Source organism: Perna viridis, chromosome 2, assembly GCF_037379345.1.
Source record: "Perna viridis isolate PV_CMFRI_1.1 ecotype Kerala chromosome 2, ASM3737934v1, whole genome shotgun sequence".
In the NCBI taxonomy this organism is placed as follows: domain Eukaryota; kingdom Metazoa; phylum Mollusca; class Bivalvia; order Mytilida; family Mytilidae; genus Perna; species Perna viridis.
The window spans coordinates 2,935,195-2,959,803 of NC_142446.1; the positions used below are offsets into that span (position 1 = coordinate 2,935,195).

General features: G+C 33.4%; 2 protein-coding genes across 8 annotated transcripts in view; one reads left to right on the plus strand and one right to left on the minus strand.

The window, feature by feature from the left end:
* The window catches only part of LOC148623303 (nuclear exosome regulator NRDE2-like), a 34,090-nt gene extending 30,573 nt beyond the window's left edge, over positions 1–3,517 (minus strand). The window contains exon 1 of the mRNA XM_088565064.1: positions 3,383–3,517. Within this exon, the coding sequence (XP_088421190.1) occupies positions 3,383–3,443 (61 nt within the window). The 5' untranslated portion in view covers positions 3,444–3,517. The remainder of the gene's footprint in view (positions 1–3,382) is intronic.
* Positions 3,393–22,878, plus strand: LOC148623304 (complex I intermediate-associated protein 30, mitochondrial-like). 7 transcript variants are annotated; one of them, XM_088565074.1, is made up of 5 exons: positions 3,468–3,601; positions 10,326–10,796; positions 16,418–16,603; positions 17,084–17,190; positions 22,644–22,878. In XM_088565074.1, the coding sequence occupies exons 2-5, from the start codon at positions 10,335–10,337 to the stop codon at positions 22,735–22,737; spliced, it is 849 nt and encodes a 282-aa protein (XP_088421200.1). In that variant the 5' UTR covers positions 3,468–3,601; positions 10,326–10,334; the 3' UTR covers positions 22,738–22,878. The 7 variants fall into 7 exon arrangements, with proteins under 7 accessions (XP_088421198.1, XP_088421200.1, XP_088421193.1 ...); XM_088565068.1 differs by lacking the exon at positions 17,084–17,190 and adding an exon at positions 7,345–7,376 and having other exon boundaries at positions 3,505–3,601; XM_088565072.1 differs by lacking the exon at positions 17,084–17,190 and having other exon boundaries at positions 3,393–3,514.
* Positions 22,879–24,609: the final 1,731 nt, after the last annotated feature.

Genomic DNA, 24,609 nt, shown 5'->3' on the forward strand with positions numbered 1-24,609 from the left:
AATTGTTAATTGTTTATTTCATTGTTAATTTGCAAACCAATTTGATACTTAATGATATGCAAATTAGTGAATATGACATCACTAATGAGATTGGCGAACTCTCCTATTGCCAATATCTCTTTAAAATTGAGATGAATTTCTTAGATTTTTTTTATAAATAATGTCTGTGATACCATATAAATGTATTGAAACATTCAAAATAATGAAATATTTAGTTCGCTTCCAAGTACCGAAGAGAATGTGTTTGAAAATGGGTATTTTAGGTATCCCGTCTCAGGAAAGGGAGGTAACTTGATCTAAAAACTGCCTAAATTAAAGAGTGCAATATCTGATCAGTGAGTTTTTTTTTATACTAAATTAAAATAGAGGCCGCTAAAATTTTCCAAGAATAATTGTTTGATAGGATTTCAATTTCATGTTGATTTTGTTGTAGTCTTGAAGTTGTCTAAGCTATATTTATGAGTCCTCAAGTCTCATTTTAACACCTTATGTTTTTATGGCACTATTACTGTTTTTTTCTCTTATGTTTTTGATAACACTGGTAAGTATTTCAAATTGGTTGAATTATGTGACAGACTGCAATTAGTAACTGAACAAAGGCTCAACACCTGGTTGGAGCCATACAACCCCCAGATGGGGTCTTTCATCATTCCCATCAATTAACAGACGACAATTTGACTACTGTCAGTGTCTTTTCAAATAGGTAAACCAATATTAAGTCCAACACATTTAGAACTGTCTTAGTATATTCATTTGACAATTCTTTTCAGATATGGATCTTCTTGGCTTGTAAGGGTGTATGTAATTGCGTTTCCATTGAAATATGTAACAGTTTTAATATGTTTAAACACATTTTATTACTTATAATGTAATGGATCTGACACAAGTTATACCAACTTACGTAGTCTTCTCCAATATAACATATTTAACCAATAATACGAGCATGACAATGGTGTACTAGTTTATTCACATTTTATCAACAGAGGAATGCATGAAAAATAAAATGAAATACTTCCATATTCTGATGTTTCTTCCGATGACGAAGATGGTGATGACGGTGATGATGTTGAAGTTGATGATTATATATCTATAAGAACATGCAATTAGCAACTATTAAGCTAGAAGAAAATGTTTACTTTTCTTAATATATTCATAGACGTCTTTAAAAACTAGTTTGTTCGGTTCCACAGTTAACAACTCACATTTTCTGCTTGTATCGATGTCTATAATGCGGTCTGAGGGAGCCATCTCAGATTTTTTTTTATCTTTTATTTATTTTTTGGTAGTCAGGATTTTACAATCCTCCCACAACCACCACCTGATTGGGGTGTTGAGAGGTGACATGTCACAAAAACTTATAATCCAAGACTACACAATACATTATGTATTAGAGTTAAATTAACGATACAATGTAAATAATAATAATAATATTTAATAATAATGATTGAAGAGAAAAAAGAAGAAAATAACAAAAACACACACACGTTTATGCCATCTTGATGCATACACATGTACTGTAAAAAAATGTACTTAACAAATATTTATTGAATTTATGAATAAATAGAAATGAAAACAAAAAGAATACAACAAAATTACTTCAGAAATATGTTTTGCAAATGGGCCCAAAATTTATCATAAGTTCTGGTAGCATTCCGTTAACTTGCAATAAATAGTTCATAGGATTGGTACTGTTTAATCCTTGATTTCAATCCAATCAATGTTGGAATAGTGCCTATCAATTTGCATTGATATAAAAATATTTTGGCTATTATAAAAATGAGATTAATAAACATATTTTTCTCAGTAAATCCTAATAGAATCTTTTTTTTTGCTGAAGGTAAAATCAGCATCATAATTTCTTATGTTTTGTTGAAAAGACAGCCAAATGTTATATGTGATGTGGCAATCATAATAAAGATGTTCTTAAGTTTCTTCTTCCATGCCACAGAAAGAACAAAAATTTGTGGCTTTAAGTTTGATCTTGTATAGAATAGAATTTGTTGGCAATATCCTAAGTAACAACTTATACTGAAAGTTTTTTTAGATAAATATCTAAACAACATTTTTTCATAATTACAAAATATCTTGACAAATCATTGAGTTCAGTTTCAAGAATATTTTCCCATTTCAGCAATTTCTCTCCAGGTTTGACAAATACCTGATTCACAAGATTCACTTCCATCTTAGATTTTGAAGTAAGTCATGTCTCACGTCAGTATACTGGGGGCATTAACGGAAGTAATTGCAAACATCTCTCTCGTGCCCACAACTGAAAACTACAATTGTAAATGATGTTGACACAGAAAAGGTCCTATTTTACGATGAAGCAGAGCATCTCAGCTGTGTTACCAGTATGTTTAATCTGATGGTCCTCATGAGAAATTTACAGAGAAATTCACAAATATTGGATGGAATAAAGGATTCGTATGTTTTTGATAGTCCGCAGAATGGTACCATTATATCACTATTGTTTCTTAGAGGATATGTACTCAAACTTTGAATATTACGGGGGTATGAATTCGCGTAAATATTCAATAGCATCTGCGTACTTGACATTATTGATTAAATGTTGTTTTCTCAACATTTTAAATGATTATTGGGGGGATTTTGTGGATCTAACTCCCAAACTGAAGCACTTGTATTTTGAATGTAAATAGTCAGGGGGGAAAATTCACGGAGAAATTCACGGGTAATAAATAACAGGAAAAAAGTCTACAGGAGTTTATACATATATATATATGTAATATGTTTGTATGTTAAGTTTTCATCGAAAAGATCTGCTGTAAATGATAAAAATGTATAATTAATACCGAATTTATATAATTTTATATCATATTGGTACACATGTGTTTTGTTGCTTGAAGAGTTGAAAGTGGTTTTTTTTCACACAATCAAATGAAAAAAAAAACTGATTACATGAAATATGAAATTTGAAAAAAAATACAGTTTAAATTTTTTTCTGTTTATTTTTTGTTTCAGTGACTCTATTATGACCCTTTTTCCATTTATCATATTTTCAAGTTTTGTACTCTTTTATGCTGTAATTGTACATTGTAATTTTTACATTAAGTTATCTCTCTTCCCCAAGATGGGATACCTACAATACCCATTTTGAAATACATTTTCTTTTATACTTGAAAGCAAAATTTATCTCTCATTAAATTGAATATTTTAATACATTTATATCATACTCATAGACATTTCTATACAATTTCTAAGAAATTCACCTCATTTTAAAGAAGATATCGACAATAATCATTTTCAGCTCGGAGAAGTTGAGCTCGGGCTCGGGATACCCGTAATACCGACTCCCGCCCAATGGGTTAAAAGAGGCATATTTCAGCAAAATTTTCAGGATTATTTTTACAGTATTGTTAATTACCCTTGTTGTCCTCTTTAGTTCTAGCATCTTTCTCGGCAAGACATCGTGCAGATGGAAACATTTCTGCAACAACCACAAAAGGAGCTAAGAAGAAGGAAACTTAGATGAAACGGGGAGTGTAACTTGGACTAGGTAACCGGAAATTAACTACAACTCTGGTTTTCTCCGGTTAGATTACGACATCAAACACGAAATTATTTAACAGAGATTCAGGTTGAGGTGATTGTGAAGTTCAGTTGTAATATATGGGCATCACTGTTTGTAATAGCAATGACGCACGTAATTCTTTATCAGTCTTCTGACTGTCTTTAACAGTCCCAAAAAAATGCCGTCTTGGGAGACTACATTTTTATTTGCTTCGTAAATGTCAAATTGAAATAAATCAAAGACTCAAGTCAAGTAAACTTTATTTAAAGAGTAATCAAGGGAACCAAAGTTTTAAGTCAAAGACCAGACATGGAAAACAGACACACATAACAAAGAACATAAAGTAACTAAAATCATACATACAAAGTAACAAAAGCAAATGAGCAACTCGGACTCCACTAGAAACTGGGAGCATGGACCAGGTGCACCAGTAGGGTAAGCATCCTCTGCTTTTCTAGAAACACCCACTGAGTTGCTGATAAAAAGTCAAGTCCGGGATAGTCGATATGTTGAATAAATCAGTTTTCATAATGCAATTCATGAGTTCATGATGATGACCATAAAACTTCTGTAGTGACGACTTCAATCTTGTAGCAACATAACCCTGTGCCAGAAGCCTATTTGTTAGAATTCTAGCACAAAACAAAAAGTCTGCGTAGTTTCGGCAGGCCCTGGCATAACATATTAGTTGTGATATGAACACTCCATACGCAGGTGCTGAAGGGATGTTGCCACAGATGAAATGAAAGTTGACAATTCTGAATGCAAAGTCATCACGTTTGTCGTAACGTTTGGTCAATAGTTTTCCTTTACTGTCGATTTCTAAGTGTAGATTAAGATATGAGGCTGACTTCACGGTGTCTGTAGTATCCTTTATCTCAAGTTCTTTGGGGTAGATGCGATGTATCAAATCCCCAAAATAAGATAATAAGTCATCTGTATAGTGGAAACTGAGATTAAAGGATCTAACTAAACCTCATAAGAGTGAAGGAAAAGGTCAGCATGTAGAGGAGCACAATTTGTTCCCATTGGAATGCCAACCATTTGTTGAAAAATGTGTCCACCACATTGGACAAATATTTTGTTGATAAACAATAAACATAAGCTCTGTAGAGTTTTTAAAATTGACATAAATAAAGCACAAGACATACACATAAACTTAAAGCAACATGACATACAAACTATAAATAACTGATTGTCTTCAAAGTCAGTAATTGTCAAATACTGTCACTGATTTTGGCTTACTTTCAATATCTGATATGGTACAAATGCAATATGCTCTAAAATCGAGTGACTTCCTCTAAAATCTTGGTTCCCTTGATATTACTGCATACTCCTTTGTAATCATTATTACCTAAATGTTTTCAATCATTCGGAACAAGATTAAACAACTGGCAATGACTATATATAGATATTGGTGCCCTGATAATATATATATGACTTTTATTTAGGCAATCGTAACGAACGCCTTTGTTTGAATCAGAAACTGGGTAGTATATTACATAAATTCTATGCTAACCAATCATTTAATCTTTTAATGTAAACTTCCCATTCTAATACAAGCAAAAATCACACATAGACATTTGTATGATATGTTTTGAAAAAGGTATGTTGTAGCGATCTTTGGGTTGCTTATGATATTGATATGGGAACCAGTTTAAGAACTAGATTTAGCGGCTGGCAATGAATGTTCATAAATATCAGGACTAATGTATATAACCTATATAGTCTTGTAATGAGTCTCAGTGCCTGAATCTAAAACTGCTTAATGTTCAAAGCTAACAGATCATTTCAACAGTAAACTTCCTGTTCAGGTACAAGCAAGAAACACTAGTAGAACATATGTGTATGATATTTAAGAGGTACATTTTTATCTCGTATGAAGCTAGAACTATGATAGCAGTAAACACGGCAAGGATCTGCAGCTTTACATGGCGTAACTACATATTTATGCAAATCATATGCTAATATTAAGTACTGAAATTACTAATGCAAGAAGTCGCTATCAATATTAGCAGCTAAAAAATGCCTCAGCAAACATGATTAGATCAAGAATATTTGCTTCTCTGACTGACAGACAAGTACATTTTCGTACATTATTAATTGTTTTGTACCTGTATGTAGGTTAAAAGCTCGAAAGAGCTTATGTTTATTATCATGAATTTCATACCCACTCTAAATAAAACTTAATTATTTACAAAAACTGTGAAAAAAAAAAAAACCAAAATGTAATGAACTGAAAAATGAACCAAATTGAAGTGAAATGGACTGCAACCAAATGAACCAAAACGAAAGTAATATAAAGGGCAAAAATGCACAGAAATAAGGAAAGAGGTTAATCAATTAAGTGCATCATAATAATTATTGTAAAATCAGTGGTGAAAGAATCGAATAATTTTTTTAAAAAATAATGTGCTCTATTTTGAAGGCTATGTGAGCTATTGCCAATCTCTTGGCGTCCTTCGTTGTCTGTCCTCTCCGTCATCGTCCGTCGTTAACTATTCAAAACTCTTCTCCTCTGACACTATTTAACCAATTGGAATCAAACTTGGTATGAATTTTTCTTAGGGTATCTTGCATAGAACTGATGTGGGGATTTTTGATTTGTTGAAAAATATGGCCGCTGTTACAAAAAAGAGAACGTAGAGGTCGAACAGTAGTTTTTCGCATTTATCTCCAAAACTATTAGGTTTAACCAAATTCTATCAGTGGTAAAAAGTGTTCAGCATGATGAGATCTATCTGTGGTCAAATTTTCATTTGAATCCTTTAACCACATTGGAGTTATTGCCCTTTTTTGACATGTTTTATGCTATTTTTAATGTTATTTCTTTCAAAAGTTTTCTCCTCTGATGCTACTTGACCAATTGGAACCAAACTTGGTATGAATGTATTTTGGGGTATCCTGCATAGAACTGAGGTGGGGTTTTTTGATATGTTGAAAAACATGGCCACTGTTATTAAAAATAGAACATAGGGGTCAGACAGTAGTTTTTCACATTTATCTCCTAAATTGTTAAGTCTAGCCAAATTCTTTTACTTGCTGAAATGATCCCTATTATAAGGCCTACTAAAGTCTCTAAGGATAAAAGATGTCAGACCACTCCTTGTAAGAGTTATTTCCCTTGAAAGGGGAAAAATGATGTTTTTTTTTAGTTTTCAGCCAATATCTTGAAAACTATGATAGAAAGAAATTTTCAATTAATGAAATGATCCTTATGATAAATCCTCCTAAAGTCTTCTTGAGTCAAAATTGTTGGACAATTTCTTATTAAATTTATTGCCCTTGAAAGGCAAAATTCAACAAATTGAGTGATTCAGGCTTCTGGGAGCCACTTATTTTGGCTTTCAAATACTTGGTACATGAAGTGCCAATATTAACCCAAATTTTTCATGTTTAATCTTTAACTTGATCATTTCCAATAGAAAATCCATGGAAACTTATCAAAGTTTAGGATTGAATATGAAAAATATTCTAAAGAAGTTAGAAACCTAGAGGATGTGGTCCAAAGTTCATACATTAACCAGATGCTAATCTAAAGGCATGCCAGATGTACGCCTTTCACCCAATTTTTTTTGTATGAAAACTTTGCTCAGCATAGTTCTTTTAACACCTCCAACCTGAAAAATCCTGGATCACCCTTGTTTACCTTGATTTCACAAGATATTGAAAAAGTATTAAGTTAACTGAGTATTGAAATCCTTGCAACATCAACCCAGAACATAACCAACATTAATGTATGCACATTCAGTGATTAGACTCAATTAGAGGTAATATTTGTTGATAGCCAATAAAATAGTAAATTATTTTTTTAGATTAAAAAATCAAAGTGACAGGCAACTACCAGGTAGGTCAGCAGGCAGATCTCTTTTGTCATTTACAGATTTAAGTTTGAAAATAATTGTGTAGCAAAATTTTATTATTCCTTGTTTCTGAATTGAATAATCAAAACTTTATCAATGAATGCATGTAGCACAAGTTACATGGATATGGTGATGCTTCCCTCTGAATGTTTAATTTCAAATGATTAACGAGGGTGGTGCTATTAAAAAAAAACAACATTAAAGCATTATGATAGAAATCCTAGGGTGAATCTCTCCTTTAGTCCAGTCATAGATAACTGAAGAAGAGGGGAGGTAAGTATTTAGTAGGATACGTACCAAATATACATTCTGTTCAGAAAAATATAAAATTCAAAACAATATGAACCAAAGTTTGAACCTACTAGATGCAAAGCGTTCATTCCAGACGAATACATTGAGAACTTCTAAATCATAAATCAATACAAGGTCCAGAGGTCTATGTAATATAATGCTTTTACATGGCTTATGTTGCCCCCTGTCACCTGCTGTTCAGATCGTCTGATAAGTTTGAAAAAAATCTTCCCTGAAACTGTGAATCAGAACATCAAAACTATCACCAATCTATATTTAGCTATAAATATGAGGTTAGTTTCTTTATTTTGATACATGTAACATACCTGTTTTGTAATTTTCCAACTATTATTCAATACAATTGTCATGCACTAAAAAAAGGAAGAAAAGATATCTGCTGGATAGATCTGTCGTGCAACATTAAAATGATCTTTTATAAGTGGAGTCTGAAATAGTTAATACTGCCTTGTTATTTCCATCACTTATTACATAAATGATTTCATTTTGTTTCATTCCAGTCCATTTCTTTACATTTCATTTAAGTCCATTTCGTTTCAGTCTATTTTGTTTCATTTCAGCTTATTTCATTTTTTTTTGTTCTGCAGTTTACATGTACCCAGAACACTTGGTCTATTTAATTAATTGATTTATTTATAGTAGACTATAAAAATCCTTGATTTGAATGTAAACAGGAAATAGAAAACCTGTATGACTTATGTTTTTGAAAATATGATTTTATGTTTTTTTTAAATACAAGTACAAATATTTAATTGAGGTGACAGGAAAGTGCAATCCTAGAACACTGTCCCTTAACCCCGGGTGACAGGAAAGTGGAATCCTAGAACACTGGCCCTTTACCCCGGGTGACAGGAAAGTGGAATCCTAGAACACTGTCCCTTAACCCCGGGTGACAGGAAAGTGGAATTCTAGAACACTGACCCTTAACCCCGGGTGACGGGAAAGTGGAATCCTAGAATACTGGATATTTTATGTAAAAGTAAGACAAAATATTTTAAGTGTGGATTGCCCAAACTCACATTGCTGATTCCCACATACATGTACATGAATTCACACTTTTTGCTCCTTTTTGTATTGTTACTTTGTGAAGTGAGTAATCTTAACAAGAGGGTAACATATTATTTTCATCAATGCCATCCACAAGTGTAAATATGTCTGTTGTCAAGTCCATTTTGTCGATTCTCATATTGCTGACTTCTAATGGCAGTAACAATTTATAATATATATATGCAAATGTATCTAGTTTACTTATAGAGTTAGAGGCCCATTTTCTAATATTAGATTGGCTGAATATGTACAACTGCAATGGTGACATACAAATATTTAGCACCTGAAATGCATATGTTTATCATATGTTTTTTTTTGTATGTTTAGGACCAATATGGAAATGCAAATGAAAATCATACATTTAAATGTGGGACTAAAAATTATTTCATGGTAAAAATGTAAATATAAGACCATATGGTTATATTATTCCTAATACTTTGTAAGAAATAATTCCAAATCATCTTCCAAATATACAGAGGAAGATGTTTACAAAATCCTGGAATTTTTAATCAACAACATATTTGTCCAGTATGGTAGACACAGTTTTCAACAAAAGGTCAGCATTCCAATGAGAACAAATTGTACTCCTCTACTTGCTGACCTATTTCTTCACTCTTATGAGGCTGATTTTATAGATGATCTGATCTGAAAGAAAGAATATCGTTTAGCTAGATCCATTAATCTCAGTTTCCGCTCTATAGCTGACGTATTATCTTTAACCAATCCTAATTTCAGGGATTTGATACATTGCTTCTACCCCAAAGAACTTGAGATAAAGGATACTAAAGAAACTGTGAAGTCAGCCTCATATCTTAACCTACGCTTAGAAATCAATAGTAAGGGAAAACTATTGACCAAACTTTATGATAAATGTGATGACTTCATTCAGAATTGTCAACTTTCCTTTAATCTGTGGCAACATTCCTTCAGCACCTGCATATGGAGTATTCATATCACAATACATTATTCCAGAGCTTGCCGAAACTACACAGACTTTTTGTATTGTGCTAGAACTCTAACAAATAGGCTTCTGGAACAGGGTTATTTTGCTACAAGATTGAAGTCATCACTACAGAAGTTTTATGGTCGTCATCATGAACTCTTGGATCATTATGGTGTATTCATCTGTTTCATGAAAACTGATTTATTCAACGTGTCATAGTTAAGCAGAGAACACTTACCCTACCAGTGCACCTGGTCCATGCTCCCAGTTTTTAGTGGAGTCCGAGTTGCTCATTTGCTTTTGTTACTTTGTATGTATGAATTTAGTTACTTCATGTTCTTTGTTGTGTATGTCTGTTTTCCATGTCGGGTCTTTGTCCCAGGATTACATTTTTTTATTACCACAATTACCTTGGTTCCCTTGATTATTCTTTCTATGAGGTTTTATTCATATGAAAAGAGTTGATTCTTGTATGATTTTTATAAAATGATTTTTTCATGTGTTATATGCACATACAAAAACAAATACATGTCATATATTTCTTTAACGGTCATAAACATGTTTCCATATGTTTTGAAAATATGGAAAATTACCACATATTTAACATATAAACAAACATTTATTTAAATTTCAGTGAACAGATATGTCTGTAACAGTACTTATCAAAAATACTGCAAGGATATGTCCACGTTGTTTCAATCCATCTGTTAATTTGATTAATCACATATTTGAAGTGGACAGAAGAGGTGGTTATATGCATAAAAATGAACAACAGCTGAAAGACAAAATTAAGCATGGTATGCAAATTCTTAAGAAAGATGTGAAACTTTTTGGTGAAGAAGTAAAAGATGCCTGGAGATGTGATAGAATGGTTTCAGCTAGACATAATGACTACGAATATTTTTGGAAATTTCATGGTGCTGAGAGTATAGAGCCATGGGTAGTGACTGCAGACAGAGACAATCTGGAGGGATTCAGTAAAGCAGAGCTTGTCCTCAGTAAAAACAATAATGCTTTATTCCAGGGATATTTAAGTCAAAAACTCCCTAACGATGGTATCATCAAAAATACAGGATATGTAAATTTGAGGTCACCTTTAAAAATGGTATGTTTAATTTTAGGAAGCAAAACTTGATATAGAATGGAGTCCCTGAATAACTAGATAAGTGACAACACAATAGCAAAGAGATGTGATAAGACAGTGAAACAAATTTCGTTGTACAAATAATTTTATACAGCAAAAAAATATTTGGGTCTTAAAAAGTTTGGAAATGGACTTTTTGTCATTGCTATCAATAGACATTTGTTTTCCAGATGAAAAAAAATTAAGAAGTAATACTTCAAGGGTCTGTACATTAGTACACTAACTTTTTTGGATTTTGGAAAAAAAAACAAGCATGTTTGTGCTCTCTGGACATTAACAATTTAAGAGAAAAGGACCAATAAGAATTTATCACTTGGCATCTGTCATTGTTTGTCTTTGGTGTTTTCAACTTTCCTTTAAAAGTCTAAGATAATTTTAATTACTGTCAATAGTTATGATGATTGATTGTAAAACATGCAGTTTTCACCATTGTAGATAGGAAGACATTTTTATTGATGAAACCATCCCTCTAAAAGTCTTACTTTTTAGTATGATTTTGAAGAATTGTCATTGTTCTGACATGGATTTAAATACATTTGTTGTCAGGGCATTTCAGAGCTTACTTAAAGTGGTGTATACACTTGCTGAAGACCTTTTTTTTTTTGGTGATTTTCGAAAGAATTTACTATTTTGTATTTAGGTTATAGACTGGTGCATTTGTTACGTTTCACCATATCCGTTCTTTTTCCTATTCATTGGAGTTTTTTAATTTTAATAAAAGTGATTTTTTTCTTTTTCAGCTTTGGGCTTTAAATACGAAAAATCTCCTCTGAGTAAAAGTAATAGATAAATCCTTATACTTATTGCCCTTGAAATGCCTTAATTGATGATTTTGTAGTTTCCAGTTAATATCTTGAAAACCATAATACCAGTAGATAGAAAGTCTCTTTTTAGCTCACATAGCAGAAGGCCATGTCAGTTATTGCCATCACTTTGAGTCTGTTGTCAAAAATTTTTCAAAACTCTTCTCCTCGGACACTACTTGATCAATTGGAACTAAACTTGGTATGAATGCTCTGCATAGACTGTTATGGGGATTTATGATCTTTCGAAAAAAAATTGGCCACTGTTACTAAAAATAGAACATAGGGGTCAGACAGTAGTTTTTCGCATATATCTCAAAAACCATTACGTTTAACCAAATTCTGACAGGATAAAAGTGTTCAGCATGATGAGATCTATCTCTGGTCAAATTTTCGTTTTAAACGGTTTAAGCCATGTTGGAGTTATTGCCATTTTTCAACATTTTTTGTTATTTTCAATGTTATTTCCATCAATAACCTTCTGATGCTACCAGACCACTTGGAACTGAACTTGGTATGAATGTTTCTTTAGGTATCCTGCATAGAGCTGATGTGGGGATTTTCGATCCATCAAAAAATATGGCCACTGTTACTGAAAATAGAACATAGGGGTCAGACAGTAGTTTTTCGCATATATCTCCTAAATTGTTAGATTTAGCCAAATTCTGACAGGGTAAAAGTATTTAGCATGATGAGATATATCTGTGGTGAAATTTTCATTAAAATCTTTTAAGCCATGTTGGAGCTAGTGCCCTTTTTCAAGATTTTTTCCTATTTTTAATGTTATTTCTTTCAAAAATCTTCTCCTCTGACACTATTTGACCAATTGAAACCAAACTTAGTATGAATGTTCCTTGGAGTATCCTGCATAGAATGATATGGGATTTATGATTAGTCAAATAACATAGCCGCAGTTACTGAAAATAGGGGGCCAGAAAGTAGTTTTACGCATATATCTTTGAAACCTTTAGATCTAGCCAAATTCTGACACAAGTAAAAGTGTTCTGCATAATGAGATTTATCTGTTGTCAAATTTTCGTTTTAATCCATTAAGCCATGTTGGAGTTATTGCCTTTTTTCAATTTTTTTATGCTATTTTTAATGTTATTTCCATCAATAATCTTCTCTGACACTACCCTGCTAAACTAATTAGATTCAAACTTGGTATGAATGAACCTTGGGGTATTCTGCAAAGAACTGGTGTGGGGATTTTTGATCCGTCTAAAATCATGTCTTTTCTTGTTTTACAGTTTTCATCCAATATCACAAAAACTATGATAGATCAAAAGAAACTTTCAATTGCTGAAATGATCCGTATGATAAGTCCCTCCAAAGTCTTCTTGAGTCAAACTTGTTGGACAACATCTTGTTAAATTTATTGCCCTTGAAATACATTAACATGGTGAGTGATTTAGGCTTCTGGGAGCCTGTTGTTTGTCAAACATGGTAACAAAGCATAATACCTTTACTTTCTTAGTTAGTAGGGCATGTTTTGCCTGGTGAAGCAAATCAAGCTCTTGAAAAGCCTCTGTTTTTCAATCAGATTTCAGATATCTCTTACGGTTTTCCAGTTATAAGGTGTCAAAGGGGCCATACCCTAAAAAATCAACTTTTTAATTTTTGGTCTGAATTCAAAAATTATTATTGGATTCCTTAATGAAAATCCATGCCAGCATTTTTCAATCAGATTTTGGTCCGATTTTGAAAGTGTTTAATTAATTTTCAAATTTTGTGCTATATTGTGGCCAAACCAGTTGTATCCATAATGAACTGTAAGCCCTATGTTTAAGTGTGTCAAAAACTTATATTTTGCCCACACGTGCCCCAACTGTTCTTGGCTTGACCACTGCAGTAGTATCATACTGTGCTGCTCGGAGCTCTTTATTTCTGTTATTAGCACACCTTGTAAGAGTTAATGATCTCGAAGGTCTAAAGTTGAACCAAGTGAGTGATTCAGGCTCCTGAGAGCCTCTAGCTAAACTGCTTCTTAAGAATAGGGTTATATCAGTGTATAACATTACTCTACCTAATGTTCTGTTACGTTGGTAAGCATTTACATCCTATATTTTTTGCTGTTTGAATATTTATAATAGTTATATTAGTATATGATCGGGAGTAATGTTATGTTATGGTATTCCAACAGTATAATACAAAGGTATTAGACTTGTGTTTGTTATTGCATCAGATGGTGTTGTAACAGGGAAATCTAGGGATTCAAAGGGTAATAATATAATCCAGGGATAAACACAACAAGTGATATGAAACACACAAAGATCAGCCTAGACTCCATTTCTTCAAAAGTTATGTTAGTATGGGGAAATAGTAGGGCAATGTGATGAATTTTGACAAAAATCCAAGACGGAAAAGGAGTCATGGCCATCGCCCCTATACATCACCTAAGTTACATGATGTCTCCATAGATGGTCTCCTTCCTTTCATACAAAATCCTCTTGGACGTCATCACATTAGGACCAAACTTTATTCTATACCTCTCACTCTACTACACTCCCTTTACAAAACAAGTCTTGACACTCCTGTTTCTGACCCCACCTCATCATTATACAGATTTATTGCCATCATTTTGGATATTGGTTTCCACAGACTCTTTAAACCAGTTTGTGTGAAAAGTCAAGATGAAGAAAACAATCATTTCTTCCACTACCGTTTGTCAACAAAGGTATAGATGCAATTAATTTGGCTAACATCCTCCATCAAAAAAACATTAACAACAAAATTCCCCCATATATCAAAGACAAATCCATACCAATTATTTCATATTCCTATACTTCACCCATTGCATCCAAAATTTTCAATCATAAAAGGCTATTGCAGAACCTCGAGATTGAGGACTTCAAGGCTAAACCACCTGACTGTTCTTGCAAAACTCTCCATTCAAATATGGTCCTTCTGGTCACGTCGTTACGGGAGATTTAAGCATTATCGAAAACAAATCTCTGCGTAATATCCTTTCTAAAGGTCCCAAGTACAGTGAACCATGCTCCATAAATTGGAATCATAACTTTAAAGTTCTTATGGATGCTGCCGAAGAAAATGGATAAAACGAGAACAAGAAGACAAGACGTTGATTCTCTGTCAGAGTGGTTAAAGGCTGTGAGGTCTTTAATTTTGAAACGAATGAAAGTTTTAAGTAGGTCAGTGAGTGCCAAGAGTTTTCAAAGACCCTGATGTAGCAAAAACATTGTCTACTATACATGACAAATATGTTGTCGTACCAACAGGCAAAACCCAAAACAACATTATTTTTGTCTGCAAAACGTTTTACATCCAATGTTTATTATCAGAGGTAGACATAGGAAATAATAGCAGTGATAAGACCTATACTGCTACCACTCTCTCCAAAGAAGAGATTGTGCAAAACCATAAATCTGTGCTATCCTCTTTTGGTCTCTCTACCAAGGACGATGATTGTGATTTACCGTCTATGTACTGGATTCCTAAACTCCACAAGAATCCATACAAACAATGTTTCATAGCTGGATCTGCAAATGTACCACCAAACCTCTTTCAAAACTTTTAACTTCTATACTCACAACTGTCAAAGAGGGTCTGCAGTCGTACCACAACACTTGTTACTCCCGTAGTGGTATTAATTCAATGTGGATCCTGAAAAATTCGAAAGATCTTTTGGAGACAATCAGTTCAAGACTATTATCTGAATATAATACCATTAAAACCTATGATTTTTCAACACTGTATACTTCTATTCCCCATACTCAGTTAAAATCCCAACTTTAAAACATTATACATAGTTGTTTTTCCAAAAAATATGGTACACCTAGACTCAAATATATAGTTCTTGGTAGAGATTCCTCATACTTTGTAAGAAATATTTCCCAATCATCTGCCAAATATACAGAGGAAGATGTTTACAAAATCCTGGAATTTTTTATCGACAACATGATTGTCCAGCGTGGTGGACGTGTTTTTCAAAAAAATACTTGCTGACCTATTCCTTCACTCTTATGAGGCTGACTTTATAGCTGATCAGATCAGAAAGAAAGAATATCGTTTGGCTAGATCTTTCAATCTCCATTTCTGCTATATAGATGACGTATTATCTTTAAACAATCCTTATTTCGGGGATTTGATACATCGCATCTACACAAAAGAACTTGAGATAAAGGATACTACAGACATTGTGAAGTCAGCCTCATATCTTGACCTACACTTAGAAATCAATAGTAAAGGAAAACTATTGACCAAACTTTACGACAAACATGATGACTTTTCATTCAGAATTGTCAACTTTCCTTTCATCTGTGGCAACATCCCTTCAGCACCTGCGTATGGAGTGTTCATATCACAACTTGTACGTTATGCCAGAGCTTGCCGAAACTATGCAGACTTTTTGTATCACACTAGAAGTCTAACAAATAGGCTTCTGGAACAGGGTTATGTTGCTACAAGATTGAAGTCATCACTACAGAAGTTTTATGGTGGTCATCATGAACTCGTGGATTGTTATGGTGTATCCATCTGCACCATGAAAACTGATTTATTCAACGGGTCATAGTTTTCCTTTCCTCGTTTGTCTACCTGGACTTGACTTTTTATGATCAATTTGGAGGGTGTTTCTACAAAAGCAGAGGATCCTTACCCTACTGGTGCACCTGGTCCATGCTCCCAGTTTTTAGTGGAGTCCGAGTTGCTCATTTGCTTTTGTTACTTTGTATGTATGATTTTAGTTACTTTATGTTCTTTGTTGTGTGTTTGGAAGTTCTATGGTGTACATGTATATTATATATGATTTATTTCCAGAAATCATTTGTAAGACAAATTCCATATGATTGGAGCCTGTTTACCCATGTTATAATCAAATGCCGTGGAGATGGTCGACACTATAGCATTAACATACATATGGACACAGCATACGATATTCAGTGGTTTGATCTGTATAGTTATCCTTTGTATACAAGAGGTGGACCATACTGGCAAATAGCAAAGGTAAATTATTACAGTGATCCTCTGTATACTACACAAATTATTTGTTTAGATCAACAAAAAAATGACTGACTCAACACTTTCTAAGGTTGCAGTAGAAAAAATGTTTTCTCATAGGCAGAAAAAGTATTGATTGAGACACATTGCATCTGTATCAGTCAATAAACAACCATGAATGGTTATATCAGTTATTATTTTGTCTAGCAGTGATAGTTTAATTCTATGAAATGCTTGTATTTTACCCCTGTTTAGCCCTTAATTCCAAAACAGTTGGTGCTATAACCTCAAAAATTAATACTAACCCTCCTTTTATGGTATGGAACCTTGTTATTAAATTTTATAAAGATCAATCATCTGATATTCATGCTATCACATAAAAACCAAGTGTCTTCAGATGAAGACAGCACCATACTATAATACAACTGCATATTTTTTGCCGTTGTATAAAAACTTTCAAATGTTTTTTTTTTTTTTTTTGATAAGGCCTACAAAATCTTTGTTTGGTTGAAGAGTATGGCCCTTGAAAGGCAAACAAAGAGGCTCTTAAAGAGCCTGAATCACTCACCTGACAAACCATTCCCAATCATTAAGTAAGTAAAGGTATTATGCTTTGTTACCATGTTTGACAAAAAATTGCTGAAAACTAGTCTATATTGATGAATGCTGTAAGTTCAAAAGAGTACCTAAGGCACTGTAAAATGTTGGAAATGCCTTTGATGTTTTTTAGAACCTCAGGAAAAAATTTGGGCAAGGGTCCTACTGTGCCCTATTATTCCACCAAGTCTGAGGGGGCATTAGCCAGTATACATTTGCTGAAAAAGAATATAAAATGAAGTTAAATCATGGCTATACAACATTTTCATCATCCCCATTCATATCAGGAGACTATGTTTACTATGTAAACCAAATATCTTTGAAATCAAAACAAGTATAACAATTATTGGGAAAATGGCCGCCAAGCATGATCTTTTGTCACCACCATTCAATTTAACTCACCTAGTTTACCCAAGAAGGAATCTGAGCAACTGGTGAAAATGGTTGTAAAATGGCCGCCTAAAATATTTATTACAATACTTCCAGTCAACTCAGAATATTATGTTTATCTTATTGATAGCTTTCATTTTCATTAATCTCTTATAGTTGAGGAAAAAATAGCCAAAAATGCATTTTGAACCCCTATGTTCTATTTTTAGTAACGACGGCAATGTTTTTTGACTGATGAAAATTTTGAATGATGAGTTTTTTGAGGAAACCCTAAAATAAGTTATACTAACTTTTATGAAATTTTGTTGCAATTGATTTCAGAGAGTTTCACATATTAAAATGACAAAAAAATCTGTTTCAGGGGCCATAAATCCTTGAAAAGGCAACAAATCATTTTGAAAATTTCGGCAAAGGTGCATCTTCTGATGGTGAACAATATCACTCTCCATCTGAATTTTGCTAAATTCAATAACGTTTTATGTTTTTTCACCAATCAAAAATCCAAACGAATTTTCAAAACAAATTCATTTCAAGCAGGATACCCTAAAAAACAGTAATACCAACTTTCATTAAATTATGTACAGTAGATTCTGATGGGAACACTTGTTTTAAGTAATAACATCAAAAACAGCAAAGAATGTCCAAAAGGACAATAACTTCAACATGGGGAACAGATTTTCACCAAAATTTGACCACAGATGGATCACATCATAGTGAAAACTTTTACCCAATGTCAGAATTTGATTAAACCTAATGGTTTTGATGATATATATGCAAAAAACTGCTGTCTGACCCCAATGTTTTATTTTTAGTAATGGCAGCCATGTATTTTCACCGATCAAAAATCCAAACAGTCATTTGTGCAGGATACCCTATAAAACAGTAATATTAACTTTCATTGAATTCTTCACAGTAGTTTCTGTGGAGAAGATTTTTAAAGTAATAACACCAAAAACAGCAAAAAATTTACAAAAAGGGCAATAGCTCCAACATGAGTGAACAGATTTTCACCAAAATTTGACCACAGAGAGATCTCATCATGATGAAAACTTTTACCCATTCAGAATTTGGTTAAACCAAACAGTTTTAATATATATATAGAGAGAGAGGTAAGAGATATATGCAAAATTCTTTCTCAATAAAAAATCCAAACGGTAATTTTGTGCAGGACACTCTAAGGAACAATCACAATAAGTTTCATCCAAATCCATTCAATAGTTTCAGAGAAGATGTTTGAAGAAATTGTTAACGAAGACAACAATTGACACCAAGTGATGGCAATAACTCATATGGCCTATGGCCAGGTGAGCTAAAAATATATATCTTGTATATCTTGAAAACCATAAAAGATAAAAAAAAAAATTTCGGTTAATGAAATGATATTTATGAGAAGGCCTACGAAGGTTTCTAATGTATTGAAGTTATAGGGCAACTCTTTGTTAGAGTTATTGCCTTTGGAAGGTGAAAAATTAAATTTTTTGCAGTCATTAGCTCACCTGGCCATAGGCCATGTGAGCTATTGCCATCACTTGGCATCCGTCGTAATCCTCGTTAACAGTTATTGAAAAATTTTCTCCTCTGAAACAACATGACCAAACCAAACCAAACTTGGTTTGAATGTTCATCAGGGTATTTTGCATAGAACTGAAGTGGGGATTCTTGATCTGTCGAAAAACATGGTCGTTATTACTAAAAATATAACATTGGGGTCAGACAGAAGTGTTTTGCATATATCTCCAAAACTGCTAGGTTTAGCCAAATTCTGACATGACTGAAAGTATTCAGCATGAGTTATATCGATTTTTGGTTTTAATCTGTTCAGCTGTGTCAGAGTTACTTCCCTTCCTTAGCTCACCTGGCCAAAGCCATGATAAATATTGCAATCACTTGGTGTCCGTTGTCGTCATTAACAATTTTTCAAAACTCTTTTCCTCTGAAATAACTAGACCAATTGGAACCAAACTTGGTATGAATGTTCCTTGGGATATCCTGCATAGAACTGATGTGGGAATTTTTGATCCGTCAAAAAACAAGGCCTCTGTTATCAAAAAATGGAACATAGGGGTCAGACAGAAATTAACTCCAAAACAGTTAGGTTTAGCCAAATTCTGACTGGGATAAAAGTGTTCAGCATGATGAGATCTATCTGCAATCAAATTTTCATTTTAATCTATTAAGCCATGTTGGAGTTATTGCCCTTTTTCAATGTTTTTTGCTATTTTTTTTATGACATTTCTTTCAAAAATCTTCTCCTCTGACACTACTTGACCAATTGGAACCAAACTTTGTATGAATGTTCCTTGGGGTATCCTGCATAGAACTGTTGTGGGGATTTTGATCCGTCGAAAAACATGACCGCTGTTACTAAAAATAGAAGATAGGGGTCAGACAATAGTTTTTCGCATATATCTCCAAAACAGTTAGGTTAAGCCCAATCCTGACCGGGTAAAAGTTTTCTTGAGTCAAAATTGGTGGACAGCTTCTTGTTTAATTTATTGCCCTTGAAAGACAAAATTCAACCATGTGAGCAATCCAGGCTCCTGGGAGTCTCTTGTTTATGTTTTTTTTCCTATTTTTAATGTTATTTCTTTCAAAAACCTTCTCCTCTGAAACTACTTGACCAATTAGAACCAAACTTGATATGAATGTTCCTTTAGGTGTTCTGCATAGAACTGATGTAGGGAGTTTTTATCTGTCCAAAACATGGCTGTGTTACTTAAAATAGAATATATGGATTTTGCATATATCTCAAAAACCGTTAGGTTTAGCCAAATTATGACCTAAGTATTTATGTTCAGCATGATTAGATCTATCTGTAGTCAAATTTCCATTTTAATCTGTTCAGTCATGTTGGAGTTATTGCCCTTTTTCGACATGTTTTCCCTATTTTTTTAATGTTACTTCTTTCAAAAATCTTCTCCTTTGAAATTACTAGACCAATCAGAACCAAACTTGGTGTCAATGGTCCTAAGTATGTTCTGCACATAATTGATGTTTTTCAAATACAACTCTAGTATTGATAGGTTAAGCTGAATTCTATCAATTGTTTATATGATCCTCATTATAAGGCTTACAAAAGTCTGCATTGGGTCAAAGTTGTTAGATGACTCTTTGTTAGATTTATTTCCCTCAAAAGGTGAAAATGATGTTTTTACAGTTATTAGCCATTATCTTGAAAACTATGAGATAAAAAGAAACAATCAATTGGTGAAATGATCCTTATGATAAGGCCTACAAAATTTTTGTGGAGATCAAAGTTGTCAGATGACTCCTTGTTAGAGTTTTTGCCTTTGAAAGGTGAAAAATTATGTTTTTAGTAGTTTTCAGTCAATATGGTCAAAACTATGGTAGATAAAAAGTAAATTTCAATTGATGAAATGATCCTTATGATAAGTACTACCAAATTCTTATTTCAAATTGTCAGACAACTCCTTGTTAAAGTTATTGCCCTTGAAAGGCAAACATTTAAGCAGGTGAGCCATTCAGGCTCCTGGGAGCCTTTTGTTATATTCCTCCACACTAGGTACAAAAAAAAATTATTATATAATACCCTTAAAAAAAGTTGCATGTCCATCCGTCTTTATGACCCTGCGACTTCCAGGTGATAACTTGATAACAGTTTAATAATATTTTTTTTAAAACTTTGCACAGTTGTTTAGTATCATGAAATACAGGTTAATTTCAATTATCAGCAAAATCCAAAATATAGTTTTTTGAGTTTTGAACATTTTTCCATCCCCCTTTTTAGCTCACCTGGCCGAAGGCCAAGTGAGCTTATGCCATCACTTGGCATCTGTCATTGTTGTGGACAAATTTTGAAAAATCTTCTCCTCTGAAACTACTGGACTGACAGGTTTTATACTTGGCATGATTGTTCCTTAGGGTGTTCTGCACAAAATGAATGTTGGGATTTTTGATCCATGAAAAAACATGGCCGCTATTACTGAAAATAGAACATAGGGGTCAGATGGCAGTTTTTTGCAAATAACTTAAAAACTGTTGCCTTTAGCAAATTTCTGGCATAGGTAATATTGTTCAGTATCATGAGATAGACCTATGCCAAAATTTTCAAAACGATTGGTCAACTGATGTAGAAGTTACAGCTCCTGAAACAGTTTTTTTTTGTATTTTCACATGTGCAACTTTGAAAATCTTCTTCTCAAACTCCATTGCACGGAATTCAATGAAAGTTGACATATATGTTCCTTAGGGTATCCCACACAAATTGACAGATGGGATTGTTGATTCATGAAAAAGCATGGCTGCCATTACTAAAAATAGAACATAGGGGTCAGATGGCAAATAACTCAAAAACCATGGCCTGGGTAAAATTGTTAAGCATCATGAGAAGGACCTTTGTCGAAATTTTCAAAACCATTCATTGACTAATGTAGGAGTTACAACCTTTGAAACAGTTTTTTTGTTGTTTCTTTTTTTTTTTTCACATGTACAACTTTGAAAGTCTTCTCTAAAACCATTTAAGATCATTGAATGAAAATAAGCATATTAGTTTTTTAGTGTAAAGTGCTCAAAATGACTGTTGTGATTTTTAATCCATGAATAGATATGGCTGCCTATACTGAAAATGGAACTTAGGGGTCATAAGACAGGTTTTTGAAAAAAATTCAAAAATTGTTGGCTTTATCAAAATTATGGTTCAGGTCATGAAAACGCTATGAATAATTTTAGTTGATTTTAACTTAGCCTGTCTCATTCCTCAAGTTTTTTCAAATAAGCAAATGGTTAACCAGGTGAGTGATTCAGGCTCTCTAGAGTCTCTAGTTTTCACCATTATTTAAAGTTCCATTATTGTCCTATTTTGAGCTAATACCTTGCAAACCATAATAGAAAGAAAACAACTTTCAATTGATAAAATGATTTATATGACAAGGCCTACAAAAGTCTCCATCTAGTTTAAATTATAGAAGGACTATTTTTTTTAGTACCGGGTATTTGCCCTTGAAAGGCATAGAATGAACCAGGTGAGCAATTCAGGCTCATAAGATCCTTTTGTTTAAAAGCTTATACCTTATCAATGTTGATTACATTTATATTGCAGATCCCTTTCTCTAAGTTTTTCTTGTCAAGTAAAGGCCGTGTACAGGATGAGCAAACTAAACTTGAGTTACAAAAAGTGCGAAGTTTTGGATTGACACTTGGAGATGGTGTAGAAGGACCTTTCCAACTAGAGATAGAATATATAGCCTTGATAGCTGATCATAGTCATGAAGAAGATTTTGCATATGAAACATACATGCAAGAAAGTATTACTTTAAAATAAATATTTTCTCATATGGCTTTCCAAATTTGATGCAGGTTTTTTATAAGGAAAGTTGTGTTTCTATTATGAAGAAGCTAGTTCTATCATTTTAAGTAAGGGGGAGAGGGGGGTAACTCCTTTAAAACTGTCGTCTATCTTTTTTAAGTAAGGGGGGGGTAACTCCTTTTTGGTGATAATGTTGTTTCAGCTAGTTTACTATCATTTTAAGTAAGGGGGTAACTCATTTTTGGTGATAATGTTCTGGTCTCACTAACCACTTCTAACATTTTCCATTACTTTACATGTTAAAAAAGTAATTTTCAAAGTTTCACTGTGAATTCCCAGGACAAATGACATCTTAAAGTTGCATACCATTGTGAAAGAGTAATCAAGGGAACCAAGGTTATAGCGGTAATCAAAAGAATGTAATCCAGGGACAAGGACCAGACATGGAAAACAGACACACACAACAAAGAACATAAAGTAACTAAAATCATACATACAAAGTAACAAAAGTAAATGAGCAACTCTGACTCCAATAAAACTGGGAGCATGGACCAGGTGCACCTGTAGGGTAAGCGTCCTCTGCTTTTCTAGAAACACCCGCCAAGTTGCTCATAAAAAGTCAAGTCCAGGGTAGACAAACGAGGAAAGGTAAACTATGACCCGTTGAATAAATCAGTTTTCATGGTGCTGATGGATACATCATAATGATCCACGAGTTCATGATGACGACCATAAAACTTCTGTAGTGATGACTTCAATCTTGTAACAACATAACCCTGTTCCAGAAGCCTATTTGTTAGAGTTCTAGCGCGATACAAAAAGTCGGTGTAATTTCGGCAAGCTCTGGCATAATGTATGAGTTGTGATATGAACACTCCATACGCAGGAGCGGAGGCATGTTGCCAAAGATGAAAGGACAGTTGTGAGTATAGAAGTTAAAAGTTTTGAAAGAGGTTTGGTGGTACATTTTGCAGATCCAGCTATGAAACGTTGTTTGTATGGATTCTTGTGAAGTTTAGGAATCCAGTACATAGACGGTAAATCACAATCATCGTCCTTGGTAGAGAGAACAAAAGAGGATAGCACAGATATATGGTTTTCCACAATCTCTTCTTGGAGAGAGTGATAGTAGTATAGGTCTTATCACTGATATTATTTCCTATGTCAACCTCTGATAATAAACATTGGATATAAAACGTTTTGCAGACAAAAACAATGTTGTTTTGGGCTTTGTCTGCTGGTACGACAACATATTTGTCATGTATAGTAGACAATGTTTTTGCTACTTCGGAGTCTTTGAAAACTGAAGTAGCCTTGGCACTCATTGACCTACTTAAAACTTTCATTCGTTTCAAAATTAAAGACCTCACGGCCATTAACCACTCTGACAGAGATTCAATGTCTTCTTGTTCTCGTTTTATCCATTTTTTTGCATAGTCCTCAACGGCATCCATAAGAACTTTAAAGTTATAATTCCAATTTATGGAGCGTGGTTCACGGTACTTGGGACCTTTAGAAAGGATATTATGTAGAGATTCGTCTTCGATAATCTTGGAAAATAAGGCTTCCAAAATCATTATGCTGATGGTACGATGATTGTAGAAATTCTTAACAAAATTTACTTGAATAAATAATACTGAAAATCCACATTTTTACCTCTTCTGCTAACGGACAGCATGGAGGCAAATATTCATACACTTTTGTAGTTAATAACATATATGATTTTAAAGTACACATTCTCAGCTTTATTTTGACTACT

What these genes read in the sequence shown, in the direction of transcription:
- LOC148623304 (XM_088565072.1), top strand. Translation starts at nt 10,335, where the DNA reads ATGTCTGTAACAGTACTTATCAAAAATACTGCAAGGATATGTCCACGT. An exon ending in TGAGGTCACCTTTAAAAATG is followed by an intron (nt 10,797 to 16,417) that starts GTATGTTTAATT and finishes ATTTATTTCCAG; the next exon opens with AAATCATTTGTAAGACAAAT. An exon ending in CATACTGGCAAATAGCAAAG is followed by an intron (nt 16,604 to 22,643) that starts GTAAATTATTAC and finishes TTTATATTGCAG; the next exon opens with ATCCCTTTCTCTAAGTTTTT.